The sequence below is a fragment of the Channa argus genome, chromosome 11 (assembly GCF_033026475.1).
Source record: "Channa argus isolate prfri chromosome 11, Channa argus male v1.0, whole genome shotgun sequence".
Classification (NCBI taxonomy): domain Eukaryota; kingdom Metazoa; phylum Chordata; class Actinopteri; order Anabantiformes; family Channidae; genus Channa; species Channa argus.
The window spans coordinates 23,434,944-23,453,733 of record NC_090207.1 but is presented as its reverse complement, the minus strand read 5'-3'; the positions used below and the strand labels follow the sequence as shown (position 1 = coordinate 23,453,733).

General features: G+C 40.2%; 2 protein-coding genes across 2 annotated transcripts in view; one reads left to right on the top strand and one right to left on the bottom strand.

Moving 5' to 3' along the window:
• Positions 1 to 1,506: 1,506 nt before the first annotated feature.
• Positions 1,507 to 14,471, bottom strand: ift81 (intraflagellar transport 81 homolog). The gene is made up of 18 exons (XM_067521067.1): positions 14,026 to 14,471; positions 13,773 to 13,876; positions 13,488 to 13,668; positions 13,299 to 13,388; positions 13,053 to 13,118; positions 12,640 to 12,750; positions 12,006 to 12,090; positions 11,008 to 11,171; positions 10,811 to 10,906; positions 10,217 to 10,363; positions 6,627 to 6,776; positions 5,629 to 5,757; positions 4,519 to 4,608; positions 3,379 to 3,465; positions 3,208 to 3,279; positions 2,876 to 2,961; positions 2,579 to 2,624; positions 1,507 to 2,331 (listed from the first exon to the last, which is right to left on the bottom strand). The coding sequence occupies exons 1-18, from the start codon at positions 14,167 to 14,169 to the stop codon at positions 2,149 to 2,151; spliced, it is 2,031 nt and encodes a 676-aa protein (XP_067377168.1). The 5' UTR covers positions 14,170 to 14,471; the 3' UTR covers positions 1,507 to 2,148.
• A 508-nt stretch (positions 14,472 to 14,979) lies between these two features.
• The window catches only part of si:dkey-91m11.5 (PH_BCR_vertebrate and RhoGAP_Bcr domain-containing protein), a 29,714-nt gene continuing 25,903 nt past the window's right edge, over positions 14,980 to 18,790 (top strand). Inside the window, exon 1 of the mRNA XM_067521066.1 lies at positions 14,980 to 17,191. Coding sequence (XP_067377167.1) covers positions 15,847 to 17,191 — 1,345 coding nt within the window. The 5' untranslated portion in view covers positions 14,980 to 15,846. The remainder of the gene's footprint in view (positions 17,192 to 18,790) is intronic.

The following is an 18,790-nucleotide window of genomic DNA, read 5'->3' as shown; positions in this document are numbered from 1 at the left end:
CCCCTCATGCCTACGCTGCATGTGGACTAATATCATTGGACGAACGGTGTGAGCAACGTTCAAACCATGGAGACACGGACAACACAGGAAGTAACCAGGAAATGCGACCTGGATCACACGCTTGAATATCCCATTCAAATCTTGGTGTTTCCGTTGTCTGTAGCGTAGTCCATTTGCATTAATGGCAGCCCACCATGTGGGGTTAAGCGTGGCTAGCTGGCGGCACTGCCATTATGTGACTCTAAAAAGGGTTGAATACCGAGGGCCATCTGTTATAACGCAGTGGGGACGTGGACAGTAAGAAGATGCACGGACAGAATAAATATGTAAACACACAACTGTGATCCTGAGATTGCGCATTATGCACTAGACATTATACGGGTTAAGTATTTCCTGCTTCTATAGATTCTCCGAGGACTTTACACAATTCCCCAGGACTGCAGGCATCTCATTACAGAAACCCAATGTCTTAGGGTATTATAAACTCATTTACACTTGACTAGGGGCCCGTTTCTCTCCTAGGATTTCACGCTCAAGTCTCAGCCATATCAAACATACCAGCACACATGATTTACACTAGCAAGAACCTCAACAGTAACGTTTTTTTTTAAAGTTTACACCTGCTTAATTATAAAGGATGTTAGTTTGGTATAATAGTGTGAAGGTACTAGGTCTTAACCTTATTTTCTTTAGGGGTTATGACTGTCAGATGTTTTACAAGACTGCCATGCATCATCTCTTAACACATCTTAATAAGGCCCCTGAGAAGCACAAGGTGTTGTAACCATAATAACATAGCAGTGACCCGCTGGACATCAGGCTGGCTTTCACAATGCACGCTTGATCTGTTTGGCACAAGAGCCACTACACAAGCTGTCAACAGCAGATTAAGTTTCTGGGGGAGGGACAGTGGGATCCTGAAACATCCATGAAGACATCTGTTGGGAACACCAGTGAAACCAAAGTCTGTGCGCCACATTACTTGCTAAAATTTGTTAAGTATCCACTGTCTTACCTCTCTATCTCATTCTGTTGTAATGGAAGATGCATTTTAAATTTTTTTTTGTCCAAATTTACATGGGTACCTTCAAAAACCATGACATTAAACAGTATTGTTCAGTATTGATATAAAGCTTATCCCATGAGTTCAGTGTCGTCACACCAGATCATTGTTCACATGTTGATTTGGCATGTTGATGTGCCGGATGCCCTTCCTGATGCAACCTTGCCCAATTTCTACCGGGCCTGGACCGGCACTGCGGGGGGGATGGGAATGGGCTGTTAGGGATTCAGTGTCTTGCCCAGAGAAACTTCGACATATATATAGCCTGCAAAGAGAAACTAATAAGGAAATACTATTTAAATTTGATGGGGGGATCGAACCATTGACCCTGTGGTCTGTGGACGACTGCCTTACAGACTGAACTACAGCCATCCAGGAAGATGCATTTTAGATCACTTTCATAATTAAAACAGAAATCAAAATGCAATAATAATATACATTTATTAAAAATACAGAGACAACCAATAAATTGAAAAATGGAATGCTATTTAATATAAACAAGCAGAATATTATTATTATTTCATCTGCACAGTTGAAAGCAACAGAGATCCCAGTGAACTCCTAAACTGGCAAGACACCCATTCCCAAGGTCATAGTTGCCAAAAATAGTTGACCGCGGCCACATCTCAAGTGCACCACTTTGTATGCCGTTATCTTTGGACACTTTGAATGGAAGTATATTCTTAAAGCTGTGTCAAATAGGAGTTTCCAGGGGCCAGACAAAGTTCATAACCTTATCATTGAAAACCTCTTGATCCATGTGGTGTTTTTTTCAAGCTGTGGGTTCACAAAACATTTTAAACTGGATCATAACCTGAACTTAATGGTCTAGTTCTCACACACAATTTATAGGAAGAAACCTCCATGGCAATGTAAAAAAAACAAGATGGTGGGAAAAATTAACCCCCCTGACAATGAAACAACGTATTTTAAACTTGTTTTTTGAATGTACTAGAAATAGTACAGTGTATCTAGAAAACATTTTACATATGAAAACTAGGTTCTAGTAATATTTGGACATTTTAAAGGAAGGGAAAGTGAATGTACTGTTGATGACCTGTAATCGACCCTGACTAGACATATCTTCACAGAACCAGCCTATCTTCTCCTCCCTCTTGGATGACTTGACCAATAGATGCCTGGTTCTGAGCTCGTATGAAGCACTGCCTCTTGCACTCCATTAGCTGCTCCAGGTCACGCCACATTTTCATTTGCTCCATGTTGGCACCGTGTGTCTCCCTCACCATCTTCTGCGTCTCACGTAACTTCTGGAATCCCAAAAAAAACAGAGTAATTAGTCCAAAGAAAAATAAAAAATAAAAGACACTGACTGATTGTATTAAAAAGCCGAATTATATTAAATATTACTAAGAAAATATATACTCTGTACACATTACTGCAGTTTTTTAATTTCTAGTGTCTTTGTCATCCTCAGTCCATGTTCTTTACAGACATTAGGTATATTTTGCAGTATTGATCAATAACATTTGCTAAGTCAGTTCTCAGTTTTCTCACCTTGCCAAGTAACTCCTGTTCTGAAATGTTCTTCATGTACAATTCCCTGCAGAAGAAGCAAAAGAATATTAGCCATAACAATCTCACATGCTGGATCTCACCTGGCTTTTTTAAAGATGGATGTAGTGTATCAGCATATTTTGATAGCATAAGGTTTGGTGACAATTCTCCGTGCTGTATACAAGGATAAAGTGGCAGTAGCTTTATTGACTGTGTTGTAATGAGAACTCCCAGAGGTTAAAAAGAGGAGCTATTCATCTTTGCGAGCAGCTGGCTGGCCTGGCTCAGCATGCTCACCTGATGGCCTTCTTCCTCTCTTGTGGATCAGAGGAAACATAGGCCTTCATCTCCTCAGCTGCCCGCTGTATTTGCATCTCAATGATCTGTGGAGGACAGAAACACAGGGATCAGGTTTAATGTCACAGTGGGAGTTGGGGGCAGGTTATTTAATGCTCAAACATTTTATCCTTTCACTCAACACTGCTGTCGTAAGCAAGTAACTGTGGAGTTTAGAGGGGCAAATCAAATTTGATCATTTTTTCTATCTTAAAACAGGGATAATGTTTCACAAAGTCACACACTGTGACATTTATTTCTGTTCTTAGCAACTATCATTTTAAAATACTCGCCTCAGACATTGAGTTGATATAATGATATCGGTTTTCCTCCTGTGCTGTCTCCTCTCTCAATGCTTTCACGTCCTGTGAATTTAAATAAGAGCAACATAGGCATCCAGTACGTCACTAAGACCACTTAAAATATGCAGAAACGCACTGCATAAACATATTTAATAGCCCTACCTGTTCCAACTTAGATCTGTTGCTCTCCAGACCAGCAGCACAACTTTCATACTGCACCTTCTTCTCTTCATACTCCTGGCTTAGCTCCTGTTAAGATCAAAATTCAAATACACAGAAAGTGGGAAACAAACAATGTGACTTACTGAATGAGATCTCAGACAAAGAGATAGAATACACATTTTCAAATTCACATCTCCTAACATTAATACAAGATCACACCTGGAAATGGAGCAGTGTAACTTACAACAGACTCTCACAAAGTCTATTTATGTCTTCCTGTTGCAGCTCTTCATTAGTAGACATTACCCAGTTAAAAGGAAGCGTAATTCTGGGAACACGTGTAGGAAAATTTAATCCTCTGCTTTAGTGAGGCAATGTGGGGGGCTTTCCCATCATGCATTTTATTTATGGACTATGTAAATTATTCATCATGGACTCTGTCCAACATAACACACAGTCAATGTAAAAGTTATCTTTTACTTGACTGAAAGCATCCAGTAAAAGTTACAACATTTTTGGGACTTTTACTGTATGACTGCACTGTTAGATTTATGGTTTATTATGTTTTTTTCATATAAGAAATATTTTTGTTTGGCTTAGCAGGTAGAATGTAAGTCATTAGTTGGAAGAGAGAGCTGTCATTTCTTCTGGTTTGCATCATGTATGCTACATCCAGAATTACATTACAGATTAGTTTAATGGCCACTTAAATCGTAGATGGCCACTTATACAATGTTTATTCCCATTCACATACACACACACCGATGGCGGTGGCTACCATACAAGGTGCTCATCTGACCCACCAGGGGCAACTTGGGGTTCAGTGTCTTGCCCAAGGGCAATTCGACACATAGCCGGGACAAGGGATCAAACCACTGACCCTGTGGTCCGTGGACGACTGTCTTACCAATTGACTATGTCAACACAATATTTAAGACACTGGAGTGAAAATTCGGCATCAACTTCTTGGCAGGATTCTAGTTTGGCTTCTGTGTGACACAGGAATGATACTGTTTAATGTCATGCTTTTTGAAGTTACCCATGTAAATGTGGTTAGATGGCCAATTACCTTTACAATGCTATTTTTTATGGTGTGAGGATTTTTTTAAGTAGAGTTGGTTTAATGTGGATGATACTGACCTGACATCTCTGTCTTAGTGACCTCAGTTCTTTTATAATTGGAGCTAGAGCAGACTTCTTCTCCACAATCATGGAGTTTAATTTCTTCACCTGTAAAACCAAGGCAGTGGCACACACAACCACAAAATGAGCACATAACCAATAATAACAATGTCAATTCAAAGGAGATAGCAATTATTGCTTTCTTGTACATTTACAGTCTGCAACAGTAAGTAATATGACTGTAAACGAATAATGTACAAAGACAAAAAGGTTATACAGCACTTTAAGGGAGAAAGATTTTAATTTTAGGTCAATATTCATAAACAGTTTTGTATGTATTCATCAAAAAGATTCAAGCTTTATTGCTTTGCAGTGTATTTCCAAGCTCCAGTTTAAATGTCTACTTTGAGGCTGGAGCCCGGGATGTTTGCCTCTATCATTAGGAGTGGTCAGCAGTGTGCCAAAAGTACTTGCTGCCAAACTGATCAACTAACTCACTACAGCTTGGAGCATAGCCTAATCAGTTACAACTGTTTCCCTCTTGGCCTTGACACAAAAGGATGACAGGATGATAAATAATGTTTAAGCTGTGGGTTATATTGGGATAATATTGCCTATTATTTAGCTGTTAGCATAATTATTTTGACAGATAGAGGGGATATCCAAGAAATGCAAGTCCTACATTCAGTTGGAATGTGGTGCACACCCACACAGGTGTTTTCCCTTTGGCCTTTTACTCTAATAGAGATTTTTTTTAAAAACATGATCATAGCAGCAAAAGGGTTGCTTATAATATGAACGTTGCCTCTGTTGTATTCAGTAGGACATTATAATGTAACAGTGACCCAGACTGAACAACAGTAGAAGCCTAATATCAAAGCAGTTACACAGAATTCAGCGATGATTAACTTTATTTTTTATACCTGTGCTTTATATGTATATTCGTAAAAAATGTATGTCTTTAAAAAGACATAATCAATAATATAATTTCTTTTTCAGAGGTCTCGGTGGTGCTTTAATCCTTTTACAAAAAGTTTCCTGTTGCTTTATAAGTAAAGAGTCTATTACGTTTTTGACATGGTCTGTGTTTTTGGGTGGATTTTACCCAAGGGTTGTCAGCATAGTCACCATTTCAGACATATCATCCAGTGTGCGGCCCTTCTTTTCATCTAGCTCACTCTTGATGGCAGACACCCTCTCCAGCTCCTCTTGGGTATTACTGTAGCCAGAGATTCCCTTTTCAGCTTCCACAGTTTGCTTATAAAAACACAACAGAGATGCATGGTAGCGCATCCAAAAATTAGCAAATCCAGCATCGAACTTAAAAGTTACATACAACTTAAAAAATGAATTATTCTTAGCGTGGAGTCATGATGAAAGGGTCTATGTGCTATTAACTAATTTATAATATCATCATTTTTCTTTGGGAAAATGATCTTAACATAGCACAGAGATACAGCTTTACTTGAAACAAAGATTATTTCCTGAAAGCATAACCCAAAAAGCTCTTTGGAAACGGATTCAAACATAAAGCTTTTAATGTGTTACAATATTGATAGCTGATAGTCGAGCTACGCACATGTGTAGACTAGACATGTGACTAGCAGGACAACTTTGCTTAACAAATATGAGTGTGGTATGCAGACAGAGGACGAACAGCAGAAGCAGGAAAAATAGCAGCTCTTTTGTTACATGTCATCCCCCTCTCTCTCGTCTGTTTCCTGTCTGTTCCTTACTGCTATACATGTCTAATAAAGGCAGAAATGCTTAAAAAAGAAGCAGCTCTCCCTGTTGCTTTTTATCACACAGGTGTGAAGCCATTTCCAGGAAGCTTCTACCACTTTACTGTTAAGACGAGTGCGTGAATGGGAAAGTAAAAACAGCACCAGCACATTTAGAATCTGAGTGGATGGGTGGAGCGGGAACAGTATGTGATAGGGCAGAGCAGAAAGCAGTCAGGCAAATTTCTGTGGTCAGTAAACAATATGCTAAAATGGCAATGCAATACTAGAAGACTATGCACATTTTCTTGTGCAACTTATCTTTTTAAAGGCAAGAAGTAGACGATGTTTCTTCTTTTGTATTCCTGTAATAATCCATTTTTTTAGTCAATTTGTCTGACTTACCAATTTCTGTTGGACGATCTCATGTCTCTGCTTGAGAATATCCTCTGTTCGTTGCAGGACACCGTATTCTGCTTTTAGTTCAGCAATTTCTTGGCGTTTCTTCTTGTACACAGTTCCCTTGCTGCGCAATTTCCCCACCAAACGTTTCAGCTTTGACAAACAAAGAAACACACCTCAACTTTATCTTTAAAGTAAAAGAATATACACTTTTTGTGTACTAGTTTTAGGAGAAGGAAATATATTAAACAATGCTCTCAAACTCATTTTGGCACATTTACTTATTTTAAGGGTGGCATAAACAAGTTGTAAACAAATTTGACACACAATTCTGAGTTTTTATAGGAAGCAATTATTCATCAGTGACAGATCAACATTATTATTGAGTTGCAGTCCTGTTTCTGACCATCTGACATAAGAAGATTAAACATGTAAGTGTTCTGCTTTACTTTCCAAACAACTCTAGAGGAAAATATCTGGTTCCTTAGCAAAATATTTTGCTATGTTCGTAAGCTACTAGCTACATTTATCCATGTGACACATAGTGTACATTTTTTGTGCCTGAAAAGAGCTGGAGGCTATCTGGAAACAATGCTGCAGAGAGTAAACTAAAACAAAATTGACAGAAAACCAATTTTGTAAAGCTGTGGAGAACTGCAGGATAAGGATCTGTAAGCTTGTCACTATTTTTTTCACACAAATGCATGTGGTCTCTTTTTAATAAAATATTGATTATAGAGCCCCTCTGCCCTATTTGTGATTGTTGTGGCCCCAAAATGCCTGAAAAAAAGATAATATATTGCAATGTTTTCATGATGTATTAACTTGCAAGGTTATGCAGAATTAACGGAGGATTGGTTAAATTAATTTCTGCGATTGCAACATTGTAAATAGGGACAATGTCAGGCACAGCTGACACTATAAACCGCCTCACTAGATGGCAGTCAGTTGAACCGGGGGTTATCAGAGAACAGCAGTGAAAGCAGCAGAGGGGACTGGAGGCAATGCCCATGATCTGAAACAGTCACTAGTTCCTTTCAGGTTGACAACCAGCTATACACAGCAAACAGCTTCATCTGGCACAATAACTGCTTTAAGTGGATGTTCAATCGCTCCCTACCCTCGCTCCCAGTTGGGACACAATCGAACTCCTCCACAATGAAGAGCAGCTATAAATGAACATGGACACAAGAGAACAGCCCCAGAAATCACAGAATGTGCTTCATGTCCTTTGGGGAATGGTGAAACTTGATATGTGTGTGAGTGAGGCAGTGAGAGAGTAAGTATGTGTGCACATTTATTCCTTGTGTATTTTGGGACATCAAGGGCAGACGTGGCTGAGAGAGGAATTAGCACAACAGAATATTACTGCACTGTGTTCCCGACATTGTGTCCCCAAAACAACTGCTGTTAAAGTGGATGGCAGCTCAGTTATAATGCACTGGTCAGAATATCTTCACACCTACGCACACTTGCATAAGTCGACAAGTCGACAGAAACATGACTGGTGCAGCATTTGTGATGGTGTCTTGACTGAAGCTAAATCAAATTTTAGCACTGTGATGAAGCTGGCTGATAAAGCGGTTTCGTGTTACTGGCCAACCAATGACGAGCAGATGTAGTCATCTCTCTCAGAGAGACCCTGCAGTTGGTGGGTGGCATGTGATGACACATAACCAGCAGAATGGAAAATACTTGTGATAAAGTGATCATCTCCACCGTGGCTGATAGCCCAAAACTATGGAGGAGTCTGATAAGCTGTGTTTGACAAAACATTTTCCATTAACTTCATTCATGTATAGTCTCAAGGGCCCTCTTTGTCTCTACAAACAGCTCCCTCTCATCCTTTCAGCCAGATTTGAAGGTACGTCAGGCAGTCTCCAATTAATTCTATGTTGCCTTAATCTATATAGCAATGTTTGAAACCTGTGATACTGCTTTAGTGCCAGCACTGTTTTTTTTTAAAGAATTCCAACCTCATATTTCACAGCACTTCATAATTTTTCTTACTGTCATAACAGCTTTGCTACCTTTCCCTGCTGCATAGCTCAAATCATTGCTTTCTCTTTCCTTCCTGAAAAGAATAAACATGTTGGATGCAATTTTCCATTGATATTTCACATCCTCTATCATTTGCCAGAATCAGTAAACGCCTCAGTTTAGCTTCTGTGGCAACATCTTCTATCATTTTTGTGCAAAAAAATCTATTCTACTTTCCCTTACAAAATCTGTTTGTACATAATAACATAAATAACAAAAGAATGAACCATGAAGGGCAAGAAGAGCTCGTAAAACCTATTTCCACTGGTCTTGGTTGTGTAAAGAGATAGTTCCACATTTTGGAATAGACAACTCAAAGAATTCCTGATAGATTATTCATCCTGTTAGATAACTAATTTAATATTAAATCTAAATATGAAACCACAGCCAAAAAGTGCTCCTTTTATAACTCTATATGTGACTGTCTGCAAAACAGCAATTAAGCATATCTTGCACATAATAACTCTTTTAAAGATTTAAAGCCACTATAGTGTCTCAGGGCACTAACTTACTGATGCTAAAATGGCTTCAAGCATCTTACGTAAGTGTTTGTGATAGTCTTCGCCTAAACCCCTCTAGGGAATTTACTGGTTCTTTGTGACCCACGCATGCAGGCAAGAGGTCAGGGTCAGCACTAGGACAACACTCTCTGGAACATACTAAACGTGCACATCCCAAAGAGATTGACAGGAGCTCCAGAGAACATCCAGGGAGGAGGGAAAAGGCTGCTGCAATTTCAGACATGCTGTGAATCTTTTGCCTCTGTAGCAGGCCCAGCACTCACCTTATGGATATCAATGTGCATCAAACACCAGCTATAAAAACTCAAATTCAAATTGTGCCACAGCGCAACCCCCATCTATCTATTAGTGTCCCTATGGTAATACGTAAAGCTTTTTTAGTTCATCTTTAACTGCATGCTTCATGGATGCATGGGAAAGTGATTGTTTATATATGTTTCCACGTGTTTGATAGTGTTGACTTATGTGCAACACTATTCCTGTTTGTTAACTTGACGACTCAGTGCAGAATATGCAATAAGTTTTTTTTTTGGGGGGGGGTACATCCTTATCATGGGATCTATGTAAATAAAGACAAAGGTTTTATGGCCAAAGTTTTGCTAAATGGATCCAGCTGACATGAATTAGGAGGTTGATTACACTAAAGATTAAGGAAAAGAACAAATTTCAGTACAGTTCCTTGATCTGGATATTCTCTGTTGTATTCTATTTCTGGCTCTGCCTGGGAATGTGGGGGAGAGAAGGGAAAAGGGATAAGTAACATTAGACAGTGAGCCTGTCTGTGTTTGGATAAGAGCAGAAATAGCCTTGTGTTTTCTGCCGTTTCCAGATCTACTTGTATGCACGTGGATCAAGCTGGAGTTTATATAGAGGGTGTCAGTTGTTAGATGATTATGCAGGTAAATGTAGCAGGTTTTTTTTTTTTGGCTAATAGCAACAAACAAAGTTAGACACTGTGACAATGTGAACATGGCTATAAAGAAATTAATTTAGTGACTGTATTATTTTGTGAGTTTGAGAAGCACGTCAAACCTCATCACCCCGGATGATCTCTTCCCCATCTGAAGCTTGCGCCTGGCTAGTCCTCTGCCTCAGCTCCCTCTCTGCTGCAGCAAGCTCCTCCCTCACTTCCTGAAGCTCCTCTGCTTTTGACTCCTTCCTTCGAACGATGATGGACGCCTGCGATAGTCACATTACAGTAGATTTAGAAAAATAACAGGAGTTGCATATAAGAATGGAGATGCAGTGCTTAAACAGCCAATTAACATGGAATATATTAAAGGTTAATACTACAACAAATGCCTGCTTTTAAGTCACAGCTCTTATAGCGTAAAAATTCTAACCCTAAACATAACAATATTTTTAGGCTTTTCACAAAAGCATATGAGCACCAATCCTTCATGAGACGACCAGAAAAAAGATTACTTGTGCACTGTGATCCCTTCCTTGTATGAAGAAAGGATAAATAATCCAATATATCACTGCATCAGTTTTCTCTAACATACATTAACCTATTGGTAAACCTTTCCAAGGTGCCTTGTTGGACTAACTAAATATACATTTTTCTTATGTCGACCACAGGGCTCATTCACACAAAATACACAAGACAAAAATAAAACTCAATACCTGTTGCCTGTAAAGGGTCAGTTTGTCATCCATGGGGTCATTTCTCATCATCCTCTTCTCAATCAGCTGGTTTATCTGAGAATCAACTTCTTTAATCTGTAAAAGTTTAAACAAAAGGACACTCAGAAACTAACTCATAGAAATTCACTGGACAACATATGAAGCTATACCCACATGAGACCACATGATAGCCTGACCTTGTCCTCCAGTTCATGGAGATCAGCCTGGCCCATGGCAGGCTCTGAAGCCACCTTCTGAAGATACTGCACTGTGTGCCTCATACCCTCCAGCTCTTTGGGGAGTTTCTCCGAGACCATGTACGAGTTGATCTTGATTTCTTCTTCAAGCCTCTTAATTAAGCCTAAGAAAGACAGAGGCTAAAGAGTGACTTCACCAATTTTCAACTTGCTTTCTATGGCTTTAGTTTAGGTGTAAACCAGGTTGACTATGATTACAAACTCCATAGTGTAGGGAACAAGATGACATAATAAAATCTGAAAGTTCCTCCAAGTGATGTCATCTGGAAGTGTTTTTCCAGGTAGAAGTGGAGTGATATTTTGATATAGGGATGTTAAAGGGAAGTTTAATGGTGTTTATTTAAATGTAATACCCAAAAAAGAACCAAAAAAAGCAAATTCAAAATCAGTGAAGTCGTCATTTAAGTTTAAACTTATCTAACTATATATGTGTTTTAAAACTTATCAGGCATGCAACAATTCTGACTACTTAAATCAGGCTGGATACTACTAATATATAAAAATCCACTGAATATACAGAAAAACACACCACTAATATGTTGCGCAGAATGTAATGAAATATTAATTTCACAGTTGAACGGCACAAATTACAGAACAAGAGCCTTATTCAAAGTGCTTATTGGAGACACAAATGGAGTTATTCTCCATTTGTGTCCATTACACTTAATGTCTCCATATCGTGTTTTTAATTGTGCTCAAGTCATTTGAGAAACAGCAAATTTGTAACCCTCTGCCCAAAGAGCCCAATTCCAAATGAGAACAAAAGTAGAAATTTATAAGATCAGATAAGCTGTATTATAGTGCTTCCACGATCAGATCAGTTAGAGGGTCTTAACAGATGGCTGTTAGCTGAGACCCCCCCTTTGACGTGTCCTTGAATGTCCCATCCAGCTTTGTACCGCAGAGGCAAAAGACAACAGCAGGACACAAGTACTCACTCTCTGGGTTAGCGTCTGCTGCTGCTTGTCGCAAATCCTTCAACTGCTGCTGTGATCTCTGCAGTCTCTGCTCTGCCTGAAACAGCTGAATACACAATAATGATTACTAATAAATGTTCACTAGTCATTGACTTTTTTCAAATAATTTCTGGATTACCACATTGATCTTGTGGTCTATGAAATGTCAGAAAATTGTGAGAATGCATGTTCATCATGTATTCCCAGAGTTCAAGGTGACATCTTCACACTGAAAAATATTCACATTATTCACATTGAAATTATAATGCAAATTATTGCCAATTAATATTCGGCTATTTGCCAATGCATTAATTGATTGATTCAGCTATACTGAACATATATGTTGGTAAAATTGTTCACACAAGCTGGCTTTACCACAAGCAACTTCCTAAGTTTGAAACTTAATGTTGAAAAATGTGTAATGTTAGTTAGCACACAGACCAATAATCTTGCAGATTTTAATATTAATCTGTAATAATTTCTTAAATATGACTATGTCAAACAAGATACAAGAACTAAAAGACTCGGCAGTATCTAGTTTGAGTGTAACAGTGCCTGTTCAGTAAAATATACCAGCAGGAGTATACGTGATGACAAATGGACCACAAGCATTTACTTGGTTCTTTTGCTCTTGCTTTTGATGACTCAGTGACTCCTCTCTCTCCTTCTCCACTCGCAGCTGTCTGGCCTGTTCTAGCATCCGTTGATGGTTGGACACAGACTCCACCTAGTGGATTGGCAAGTTAATAAGAACATATTTCAGTGATGATCATGTGGGTAAGCACAAATAACCAAGCACCTCTATCAGAGTCATGTTTCACCTTCTGGCAAGCCTGTAAATAAGACCCATCAGCACCTCTTTACTTCACAGACTTGTTAGGACAGCTTTGCAACTTGTCTGAACCTTGTCAGGCCAATTAGAGCAGCTGATAATATATGTCTGAGGTCATGTTTTCATTCTTCTGTGAGGCCTTCAAACCTTCCAAGCATTACAAGAGTGAATGGGCTTCCCATAGCAGTGTACCCTACCCTCTTTTTCAGCCTTTCCACACGTTTGATTAGTTGGTCTTTCTCTTCCTCCATAGCACTAATGTCCTGTTATGAAAAAAACAAAAAAATGGAATTTAGATGCACTGTATCAACTAGGATATGGATGAAGAATTGTTACATTAAATCATGTCAATTAGGCCTGTAGCTGTTCCCTTCACTTACATAAAATAAGTGGGAAAAAATGAAATATTTTTAAACTACTATATTAAAAACGTAACCTTTTACCCGTCTGATTTCAGCTGTGGAGAAGCCTGAAGTCCTGAGTTGTTCACACTCTTTGTGATATGTCTTAAATCCTTCAACAAGCTCTTCATACTGTAAACACAACATAAATGGCACAATCCCTTTACCTTTAAATTTTTTAATTACTTTAAAAATTAGAAAATGATATATAGCTGGAATCTATTCACCAACCTGGTGATAGGTGTCTCTGATTACATCATCCTGCAGAAACTCTGAAGGCACCTCCAGTTTAACTAGAAAGCGGGCCAGGTAAGCCCTTTTCTTCAGCTCTGGGACCTTCTGTAGCAGCCAGTGGAGGATGGGGTGGACCACAGGTTTGCTGCCAATCACTAGACCCTGTCTGAAGCTGCTCCTGCAAGAAGTGAGCAAAGGCAGAGCATGAAAGCATGTTGAAAATGTCTGTGAAACTAATAACTGCAAGACTAACATTAACTCTTATTATCCCCAGCTACTTACACGTCAGATTGGCTGCCAGGAGGTTTGTACTTCAGCAGCCCCAGCAGAGCACACATTCTCTTTACAGTTTGTTCCGGCATTTCTTCACGGATGTCTATATTTTGCTAAAATGAGGAGAGCAGTGTGATACAACACAGACGTTACCAATTTGTGTTATCACAGATAACTGATTTAGAAATAACGCATAAGTCAAATATCCTAGAGTTGTAGCTACTAAATGGAGTTATCACAGTTTTTAGCACTAGCCGTTCACCTTCGGGTCTATTTCAGCCAGGACGTCGTTTAAAATCTGCAGCAGCTGCATCGGTTCGAGGGAGTCAAACGTAATAAGGTTAAAGTTTTTCCTGAAAGGGTCTTTATTTAGTTGCTCCACAATTAATTTCAATTGTTCACTCATCTTTGAAATTCTAAACTCCGATTGTTATTATGATTATGATGCTTCGTGCTCCTCTTTGCTGGATTTAATTAGCCAGCTAGCGTTAAAGTTAAGGGTACGTTTTCTGTCGTTGACTAACTTAGCTTGTCAGCCCTCGAAGAAAAAACCATAGACCAGTTCACTTGTTCATTTACAACTTCTAAAACCACCTTTAACAGTCTAATTGTTATAATATCGCTAGATATATAGCCTGCTAACTAGCTAGTTGGAGAAACGCAGCGGTTGTTGTCACCAGCCCCATGGAAACCATAAAGGCGTTGCGCATTGGTTGCTAACAGGAAGTAGGTTTGACAGTATGTCCGAGAGAGTTTTATTGCGCTAAATGTGCGCAATTTGGCTTTTGGTTGTACAAAAGATTCAAAGTCGATGAAAGCTTAGCCTGATTAATTTTATAGTTCAAATGCTTTAGATAAATGTGACTAAAGTAAACATAATGATCCTCCCTTTGTGAGTGGTTAGCATTGTGTTAAAATGTGACATTAGCTGTTTAAGATTTCCACCTCAAACCAAGCTCAAACGTCGGTCAGTGACATTTATCGACGTTCCCTTAAAACTGAATTCTAAATAAAAGAAACAAAGACATACACTGCACATTAGCAATACAACACCCAGCACACTTCAGGAGATGAACTGCGCTCTAACTGTGTCAAGTTAATTTCTTGCAGTTCACTGCCATGATATGACATTTTAAACCTGCAGATGGCGGTGTTTTTACAAACGAACGCTCCGGGTTGCAACACAATGAACTTTGGTAGGATTAATCAAGAGTTGTCGGTGCAAAACAGAAAGAGCATGTGTGCTGTGTCATAAAGAAACTAGGTGGGAAAAAAAATACATATTAATTAATTTCTCACGGGGGGTGAAAAGACGGAGCTGAAAACTGAATTTGAGCAAACAACAACGGATAGTTGTTTTGGAGCTCGACACCTCGTTTTCTTAATCCACGTGAAGTGAACTCAGGACAACGTCTTCCCTACACAAAATCGTCCTTTTCATGGCGCCGTGAGACGGTTTTCTTACGTTAGAATTTACTTTATTCCCTTTATTAGACCGTAGCCTGTGCCTTCTTGCTGTCATAGCTTTTTTAACATTTCCTCGAAAACACATGTTCTGGTGAATTCTGTTTTATAGCAATCCGCTGTACACGAAAAGCCCGTTTTCGGTTAGAAAGTGCATCTTGACCAGCATTCATTATATTAATGTATTTGTAATGTGTAAAACCTTCATCATATCCATGTTGCCCCTCCTCTTTCTGCTTCAACTGTAACGCTGACGAAGAGCCAAAACACCAGAGAGCTGCGATTTAGTGTGACAGCAAACACAGAGAAAGACAGAGGATCTCTAGAGGATAGACGACCACAAGCAGGGATCAAGTCCGAGAATAACGATAAACTCGTTTCATGGACGTTTTCAAAAGGACTAAAGAGACTGGACCAGTTTGCCTCCGTAGGATTTTATTCTTGGACTGTAAAATGAGCGGGTTTTCCTCCTTGTGAAGTGGATCCTTCCTTTCCCTGGAGAACAGAATTCTATTGCACTATGGAAGCTTTTGGTTATAAACAGTTAAATCCAGTTCACTCTTTAGAAATGTATATGTGTGTGTTGTTAGTTGATTGATTAGTTTATTTCACAGACACAATGGTTGAACCGGTGGGGTTTGTGGATGCATGGAGAGCCCAGTTCCCTGAGTCTGATCCTCCATGCATGGAACTGAACTCATTGGGGGATATTGAACTGGAGCTTAACAAGTGCAAGGCATCTGTTAGGCATTTGGAGAAGGAAGTAAACAAGGAGCGCTTTCGGATGATATATCTGCAGACTTTGCTTGCAAAAGAAAGGAAGTCTTATGATGGGCAGAGATGGGGATTTAAAAAGACGCCACAGACAAATAAAGGAGACCTGCCCAGTGTTCCAGACAGCCAGAGATCGAATAAAGATGAGGCATCACTGGAAGAACAGCAGCATAGAGGGCCTGCCAAGACAGTTAGGTGTAAGCCACATCCAGAGGGAGAAGTGGATGGTGCATCCCCAGCCAAACAAAAAGGCAGAGTGTCACCCATCCGTCAGGAGTCAGAGATTCTTGATTTCCCAGTTGGTGCTGGGTCAGTGGCAGCACTTCGATCCAACTTTGAGCGCATCCGAAGAGCCAACTCTAACATAGCTGGAGATGGCAGAGGTCTGTTAGTGATGGGCAGCCAGGAGAAACCTTTCTATGTGAACATGGAGTATCATCATGAGCGAGGGCTGGTTAAAGTCAATGACAGGGAGGTCTCAGACAAGATCAGCACCTTGGGCTGTCAGGCCATGCAGATGGAGCGAAAAAGATCCCTGCACTCCCTCCCAGGTAACCTGTCAGCTGCTACAGGGGACATTTGTAAGGCTGTTCAGAGAGGCAGATCTACGGAGGGGAACTGCAGCTACAATGGGTCATTTGACGACCCAGAGGTCAGCCCACACTTCCTGAAAGACAGCGTGACTCGTTCCACCGGGGGAAAGTCTGAGCGGCAGCCGCCAGACTGCCAGCCTTACACCAGTGTGTATGTTGGGGGAATGATGGCTGAGGGGGACACTCGAATCATCCACATTAAGGACCATAACGTAGATGAGGACGCGCACCTCACTTGGCCAAGACGCTCCTACTCTCCCAGCAGCTTTGATGATGTAGGAGGAGGCTACACACCGGATTGCAGCTCCAACGAGAACTTAACATCTAGTGAGGAGGACTTCTCCTCCGGCCAGTCCAGCCAGGTGTCCCCCAGCCCCACCACCTATCAGACATACAGGGAGAAAAGCCGTTCACCTTCCCAGCACTCCCAGCAGTCTTTTGACAGCAGCAGCCCCCCCACACCTCTGTCTCAAAAGCGTTTGAAGCAACATGTGATGGTTTCTGAGGCCTCCATCACTGGGGTTCGTAAAACGGGCCAGATTTGGCCCAGTGATGGGAACTCCACCACATCCAGCAGGAACTCTCATGGAGACTTAGGTAGGTCTGCCAGACAAACACTGTACAACACAGATGTTCCTCAAGCCTTTCCGTTTGAGGATTAAAATATGTGTAAAGTGTTCTAGTGATTAGAGATGATAAAGTACTAAAGAGCACACTAAAGCACCTTTCTAATCACTATTTGAAAGATGTCTGTGGCTGCTCTGGCTGGCTTTGATCCAGAATAAGTCACTCGTGTAAAATGCACCTGCAATCACTTTAATGACGTCCTAATATTTTAGCCTGAAACACCAAATGCATGTTTTCAGAGTCCGGATTATTATGCACTTTATTTTTCATTCCATATTTTGTAGTGTTCTTGCGTTTCAACTGGTTTACTTGAGTGAAGGGAATGGAGCTACTGCGTTATGATTAACATGGCCTACAAAAAAAAAAGAGGCCAGGGCGAATGAAATGTGTTCTTGTCCCATTAACGATAGTTTTAATTTTTCTCCTCACAGGCATCCTTCATATTGAATTTAATTAGGGATGTTGACGTTTTCCAGTTTAGCAGGATTTGTACATTGACAAAAAGACTGAAGAGTTTTTCACTGTTGGACTTTGTAAAAAGTAAATCGGCCATGAAGGGGTTTAGATACAGAAGAAGGACTTTACATAAACTACATAAACACTAAACCAGTGGTTTAACAGTTCTTTAAGTAGTGTTTTCTTTTTCATTCCTAAGTAGGCCTGTCCTGTCCTTTTTTTTTTTCTCCCACTTTTGCCCACTGAGTGCTGTAGCACTCTCACTGAGATGCTCTGAATGAGACAGCAGCTGCCCCTGGGCTTCCTGGTTGCTTGGGCCTGTCCACCCTGAGTGTTTTCATGTCAGCGCACATCAGTGTTGTTGTCCTTGGTGCTGAGTAATTAACTTAAAGGGGTTTGTCTAGCGTGATAAATTTGGGGAGGCTCTTTGTTACAGGAGGCGGGTAGGAAAAAGCCCCGACAACTCCCTCAAAAAAGAGGATAGATGGGCTTAAAGTGTGTCACGTGGCTTCCAATCACAATGCCTGCCATCAGTGCTTCCTGTTGTTATGTGTTAACACAATAGGAGAATCAGTCATTGAAGACAGGTATTGACATCTTAACAATAAAACAATGTTAAGTGGGATAAGGAGAGTGGTCTGGGCAACTTGGTTATGCCAGGGACAGAAGGAGAGGTGGGAGTGTTTGTTCCTTTGCATGAATGTTTGTCAAAATGAGTGACACACAAGGACACATACTGTTCCTGGATGAGGCCAAATGTTCAGCACTGAGGGATTGGAATAGAGATCACGTCTAAGGATTGGAACTGGAGAGTTGTTTGCCTCTACCCCCCGCTCCCACCCCTATTAAAAAAATGCACTGCACTATGGGTCAGATTAAGCAGATGAGCAGAAAAGTTTGTTGTTATATAAGGTGATCTATTCCAAAGCTGTCTGACACAAGCTTGTGACAAACAAGTAGATAGTCTGTGATATAATCAGCATAAAGTGTAAGCTGGCACTCTGCTCGGACGACTGAAATGTCTAAATCCGTTCGATCTGGGTCTGCATCATTCCGCTGTGCCATTTGTCACTCAGAACTGAAAACCTACTGTGAGGATGTTTCTGGTTTGTG

Coding starts and splice junctions, on each gene's coding strand:
- ift81 (XM_067521067.1), bottom strand. CDS start 14,169: ATGAGTGAACAATTGAAATTAATTGTGGAGCAACTAAATAAAGACCCT. Junction 12,751..13,052: donor TGGAAAGGCTGAAAAAGAGG/GTAGGGTACACT, acceptor CCAATCCACTAG/GTGGAGTCTGTGTCCAACCA. Junction 6,777..10,216: donor AGATCATCCGGGGTGATGAG/GTTTGACGTGCT, acceptor TGTTTGTCAAAG/CTGAAACGTTTGGTGGGGAA.